This window comes from Hyposmocoma kahamanoa, unplaced genomic scaffold, assembly GCF_003589595.1.
Source record: "Hyposmocoma kahamanoa isolate Upper Pololo Valley unplaced genomic scaffold, ASM358959v1 62, whole genome shotgun sequence".
NCBI classification, from domain to species: domain Eukaryota; kingdom Metazoa; phylum Arthropoda; class Insecta; order Lepidoptera; family Cosmopterigidae; genus Hyposmocoma; species Hyposmocoma kahamanoa.
In genome coordinates, this window is record NW_020653850.1 from 12,752,597 (window position 1) to 12,759,120 (window position 6,524).

At 41.1% G+C, this 6,524-nt stretch overlaps 1 protein-coding gene across 1 annotated transcript in view; it reads right to left on the reverse strand.

The window, feature by feature from the left end:
* The window catches only part of LOC113229569, an 8,531-nt gene extending 4,222 nt beyond the window's left edge, over positions 1-4,309 (reverse strand). The window contains exons 1-4 of the mRNA XM_026463222.1: positions 3,707-4,309; positions 3,106-3,263; positions 2,899-3,007; positions 2,742-2,827 (exon numbers count right to left, since the gene is read on the reverse strand). Of these exons, the coding sequence (XP_026319007.1) occupies positions 2,742-2,827; positions 2,899-3,007; positions 3,106-3,263; positions 3,707-4,202 (849 nt within the window). The 5' untranslated portion in view covers positions 4,203-4,309. The remainder of the gene's footprint in view (positions 1-2,741; positions 2,828-2,898; positions 3,008-3,105; positions 3,264-3,706) is intronic.
* Between the last annotated feature and the right edge of the window lie 2,215 nt (positions 4,310-6,524).

Genomic DNA, 6,524 nt, shown 5'->3' on the forward strand with positions numbered 1-6,524 from the left:
AAAAGGATACCCATATTGCATTTTTCGAAAAATCGTGTGCGCCATCTTGTATTTACAAATAAGCGCTATGTTCGTAATGAGCACCCGCAAATACCTCGAAAACGATACCCAACTTGCCATTATTCGAAAAATCGTGCCCGCCATCTTGAATTTAGAAATGGGTGACATATTCTTAATGAGCATCCTCAAATACCTCGAAAAGGATACCCATATTGCATTTTTTGAAAAATCGTGTCCGCCATCTTGGATTTAGAAATAAGCGCTATATTCGTAATGAGCACCCCCAAATACCTCGGAAACGATACCCAACTTGCCGTTATTTGGTAAATCGTGCCCGCCATTTTGCATTTCCATGAACTTCTCGAAGCGAGATTCGTCGAGCTGGAACCCACCGAGGACGTTGACGAGGCCCTACAAGGCGTGGTTGGGACGCTGAGAAGCGAGGGCATCAAATTCTGTCAATTGCAGCGTACGGGAAAGAAGTCTAAACTCTCGGATGAGACTCTGCGACTTATGACGAAAAGACGCGATGACATCCAGGCCACTTCGTCAGAGAGGTCATACCTAAACAAGCAGATTGCGAAGATGGTACGGCGTGACCTTCGGAGCTCCAATACACGCCTCATTGAGGAGGCGATAGAGCGAAACCGAGGGTCCAAAGTATTCACTCAGCAGCTTGGAAGGAGCCACCTGACGAAGCTTACAACGCACGATGGCCTAACCGTTACGTCAAAGCCGCAGATACTCGCCGAGATAGAGGACTTCTATGGCCGTTTGTACGCTGTAAATGCTCCTCGGGTCCAGCGTGACAATCACGATTTGAGAGCCACCTTGACGCGCCACTATACCGACGACCTGCCAGAAATCAGTCAAGACGAGATCGTGTTGGCTCTAAAACAGCTTAAAAATGGAAAAGCCCCCGGTAAAGACGGAGTTACTTCGGAGCTTTTGAAGTCTGGAGGAGTTCCTATTATCCAGGAACTTCAGAAGCTCTTTAACTTGGTCATTCACTGCGGGAGAACTCCACGGGCGTGGAACAGGAGTATTGTAGTTCTCTTCTTTAAAAAGGGAGATAAAACTCTACTGAAAAACTACCGACCCATCTCACTCCTGAGTCACGTCTACAAGCTGTTTTCTAGAGTCATCACGAATCACCTCGCAAGAAGACTCGACGAGTTTCAGCCACCGGAACAGGCCAGGTTTCGGGGAGGATATGGCACCATAGACCACAAACACACAGTGAGGCAGATTATACAGAAGTCCGAAGAGTATAATCGGCCCCTGTGTTTAGCTTTCGTGGACCATAGTCCACGTTCTCATAAGAAGGCCTTTGACTCTGTCGAAACCTGGGCAGTCCTGGAATCCTTACAGCGGTGCCAAGTGGACTATCGTTATATACAAGTGTTGAGATGTCTTTACGATGCTGCTACCATGAGTGTCCAAGTACAGGACCAGCAGTCTGAACCTATCCAATTACGCAGAGGAGTGAGACAGGGGGATGTCATATCCCCGAAACTGTTCACCGCTGCATTGGAGGATATGTTTAAGACGCTGGACTGGAAAAGGAAGGGCATTAACATAAACGGCGAGTACATCTCACACTTGCGATTTGCAGATGACATAGTCCTAATGGCAGAATCGCTGGAGGAACTGGATCAGATGCTGAACAGCCTAGCATCCGCCTCGCGGCGGATTGGTCTCGGCATGAACTTTGATAAAACCAAAGTCATGATCAATGACCACATTGATCCGAGACCCATCTGCGTCAATGGCCACCTTCTTGAAGTTGTTTCCGAATACACTTACCTCGGGCAGATTCTGCAGTTAGGTAGAAATAACTTCGAGAAGGAGGCCAGGAGGAGGATTCAGCTTGGCTGGGCAGCGTTTGGGAAGCTACGTCGAGTCTTTTCGTCACCCATCCCGCAGAGCTTAAAAACAAAGGTTTTCAACCAGTGCGTCCTACCAGTTCTAACGTACGGAGCTGAGTCGTGGACACTCACGATACGGCCAGTCCACCAGTTTAAAGTCGCTCAGCGAGCTATGGAACGAGCTATGCTCGGAGTTTCTCTGAAAGATAAACTCCGTAATGAGGTTATCAGACAGAGAACCAAAGTGATCGACATAGCTCTTCGGATAAGCAAGCTGAAGTGGCAGTGGGCTGGACATATCTGCCGAAGAACCGACAACCGCTGGGGTAAACGAGTTCTTGAGTGGAGACCACGACTTGGCAAACGTAGTGTGGGACGCCCTCCAGCCAGATGGAGTGACGATCTGCGGAAGATTGCTGGCAGGAAATGGATGCGTCAAGCCGAGAACAGGGCGAAATGGCGTGCATTAGGGGAGGCCTATGTCCAGCAGTGGACTGCAATAGGCTGATGATGATTTTGCATTTGGAAATGCAAACAGTCGTGTCAGCCATCATGTATGCAGATATAAATGCCATTTCCAGAACCATCTTGAATTTAGAAATAATGCCACATTCTCAATAAGCACTCCCAAACAACTCGAAAATGTCTATAATTCTCGTTGTCGATCGACATTGTCTACGATCTACGATGTATCTGTAGGCACCTTTACAGGTCCCATGTGAGTCAACCGTGACCATGGTACAAATATACGCGATTTAAATCCGGAAAAATAGTTTCATTTCCTATTTATGTTTTGTAAAAAGTTATGGAACAAACGGTGTTGTTTATTACGTTAGTAATATAGTCCTGCGTGGTTGTTAGTAGCGGACTTACCTTAATGGAAAACAATCTGTTATCAGAGGAAACTGTCTGCACCGAAAGAGTTATTGGTCCTTCGGCATTGCCGACTTCGATGTAAACTGAAATTTCAGGTAGTTTATTAAGCATACCTGTTCAAATATAACTTAGCAAACTGCAGTAGAATTCTTACTGTGCTGCCCTGTGTTGACCCCACACAAAATAGGAATAATGTTGTTGCTGTTTTGACCAGATACCACGAATTGATCTTGCTCACAAGTTCCTACATTAGGTGGAAGTAACTGTGAATGTAAATATATACGAAACAAATTATTTAGTATTCGTAATTAAATGGTAATTCTAAGCAATGTTACTTATTTATAGAATTTAGCGATTATACCTCAAAATTCACGAAATCTAAGCGTATTTGCTGAATGTCTCCTGAGGTCTTATCCAATGCGAGCGTACAAGACAATCGTGTGGTACTGGTTGAAGGGAATCCTGGGTTTGTGAACCAGCCTGTAGCCGCCGCAGAACGGTCATCACACGAAAATTGTGCTAAAATAAAAGGCATGTTTTATTGTATCATTGAATGTTTTGTTGTTATACAAAATCTGTTTTTTTTTGTTCTGCTTAAATATGCATGTAACTACTTGTGATGTTACTGATCGTGTATTAAAACTTGTTCAGGTGTTTTTGACACTTTAATTTTTAATTTTTTTGATAGTAATAATAATTTATTTACTCCACAGAGTATATACGTAATATTTATTTACACTAGGTTTATATAAGACTGTACCTAAAATAATCAGAAGTTTGGATGTCAGGTCTTTCACCGATAACGACCCTTAAATTAAATATTGGAGAAGTGAAATTCTACGTATAAAAAATAATAATAAGGCTAAGTAAACAATTTTGATTTTCACTAGACTGAACATAGGTTTACTGAGAGTCGCTTGATGAATTGGCTTTGTGTTGATAAAAGTAGGTAAGTAACTTACTGACGCAACAAGTTCCGTAGCCATCAGCACAGGACCCCATCGTAGATCCTCCAGATTCCTGACATTCATTTTCAGGTAAACAAGTCCCTTCGAGACCACTGCTTGAGGTGCAAGCTACATGATCGAATTCTACCACTTCGAAGATCTCCAAAAACCGTTTATTTGCGGTTTGATTCAAATTTAATTGCTTCTTCTGTCGAGGTCTTAATGAAGGACAACGTTTTTGAATCACTCTTTTCTTTGGCTTAGAAGTTCTAATGACGTTGATGTTTTGTATCGTATTATTAAATTTAAAAACGGGTGGCGGATTGCGGTTATTATTGACGACATTATGTGGCGCTGTAGGATCTACGTTAAAAGCGTTGATCACTGGAACAGGTTCATATTCGGGAGTATTTTTATGGTTTGAAAATTTTGAAAATAACTTGTGTTTTGAGATTTTATTGACGGTCTGTGTAAGTAACGGCGCTGGAGTAGTCACATCCTGTTTCCGCATGAAATTCCAATCACTCCATTTGGTTTGGTTGCTAGAATTCACTATTTTAGATTGCTGGTGCCTATGCGCGCTATTCACTGAGTTAGTCTTAAAAGCTACGGAAGGGGGACCGAAGTAAATCAACTTAGGTAAATCCAAGTTACTGTCAACTAAAGAAGCTGAATACCACCGTTCACCGTCGATAATTAATATAGTCCAGAGTAATATCATAGCGTGTTCTTTGAAGTGATACATTTGGGTCGACTCTAGTATTCGGAAATTTTAATAATAAATTTAATAAATAAATTTCTTAGTTCGAAATACCTAGGTAGCTTGCAATATACGGGTGCAATGTTGACTGCAGTTTGTACTGTGCAGTTTGCATGACGGTGCACTTAGCTTACTCAGAGGGCATACTAACGGAGATAATTAAATGTCTAGAAACCGTTCTGGTTTGTCTCTTCGTCCCACTTGCCGGTTGGCGTCTCTCAAATGGCGGTGTTTTCATAAACTGTCACGAGAACCGGATGCAGGTAACGCGCTGAGATAGCAATTGCACAAAATACCGATGTCGATAGGTATGTCTTACAATTAGCACTAGTGACTTGAACAATAATTGTGACTAGAATATAGGAACTTGCAATATTAGGTACCTACTTTATAGTTTCATTTATATAATTTCGGGAGCTAAGCACTATTTAGAAGAGTGCCGAGTTGACTGGATGGGAAATTTGCATAACTTTTGTAACATAATATGAATTTAAGGGTAATTATTGTCAAACCCATTAAAATTATCAGTAGGACGAAATTATTAACCATTAACCCAAATATTTATGTGCCGTTTTTTAAACGTTGCTTTTTACAATGTAGCTTTCTTTAAGTTATTTATCTGCTCTATATGTGTAGCTTATCCTTTGTGTTCAATCCGTCTCAACTAGGAGTTCCTAATGGCTAATAACTTGGACTAGGCCATTCGTTCAGAAAAGTAGTCACCTTACCTATTTCTGCCGCTAAGTAGTAATTGAGCATTACTGCGTGTAGGTTGAAGGGTTAGGGGTGGTGGTGGTGAAATTATAGGCACATGGGATTTTTTAACTTACGCTTCAGCGTAACGGGTGCATAGCAGTTCCCCTCACATCTTTGCAATATAAAGCTCTGAGCGGTAGGTATACTGCAACTGTCATGGACAAGCGTGTCGCTTAACTACCACCACTTGCACGGCTTGTTCGTGCCGTCACTTGATATCATAAAAAAAATCATTAGCTTGTCTATCAAAGAATTATAAAATGTATACGGTGAGATACCTAAGGTGTTAAAACGTTCACAGATTACAAGGTAGACAGTTTAATGCACTAAAAGGCGCAACAGTTTTAGATTTATTTATATTAAACGTATATCGGAGCAGTTACTGACAAGCATCGTAAAATAACAGACAGGTTTAGGTCACAATACTGTAATGAATAAAGCCCAGTGAGCCTAGTTAGATTGCCGAGCCACTCCCTTCATGTATGTGATTCATATTCGGCTAGATATCTATTTATACTGTAAGTACTTGAAGTATATGTAAGTATGTACTTACCTACATGAATACGGGGAATAATTACAAATTCAGTAAACAATTACGAGTATGGTAGGTGATTCTACTCGTGATATTAACTTTTCCTAGAACTTATGAGGTCTAATTTGCAAATAAAAATTGAACTTGCTTTATATAACGTAATCAGTTAACTGAACAATTTGTCTTTCTTTCTTCGTTTATCTTGCTGTCCGTGGATGCTGAAGAATTTGAATCGTTCCCTAGTTCCGTTGTCTCGTCATTCTCACTTTGTTTCTTTCCGTTGTCATTCTACTTAATCGCTGAAGCGAGCAGTGCTGCTCGTCTAATTTTGTTCCTTTTACCAGTTCTCATCCTAAATCATATAACAATTTTAATACCACTTAATCGAATTTTTTCTGAGTGTTCGATCTTTGTATCAATAATTATAACAAAGTAACAAAGTAATAAAAATTTAATTAATACAGTGAATAGCGACATCTCTCGCCAGGATTGGCTGTAGAGGTACTAACTGGGTGATAAATCTGTCATAGATTTCTCATAGATGGCGCTACGACTAAAAAGTCGTTAAAAAACCAAATACAAAAGACACGACGACGCAGCATATAGAAAAATTCGTGAGGTCCGTTGGTTCGTTCCGTGGCCTAGTTGGTATAGCGTCTGACACGGTATGCAAGAAGACGTCGGTTCGAATCTGGTCGGATCGAAGGAATTTTTTCTGAGTGTTCGATCTTTGTATTAATAATTATAACAATATTTGTATAATTCGGCCCTTTCGGGGTAACTTT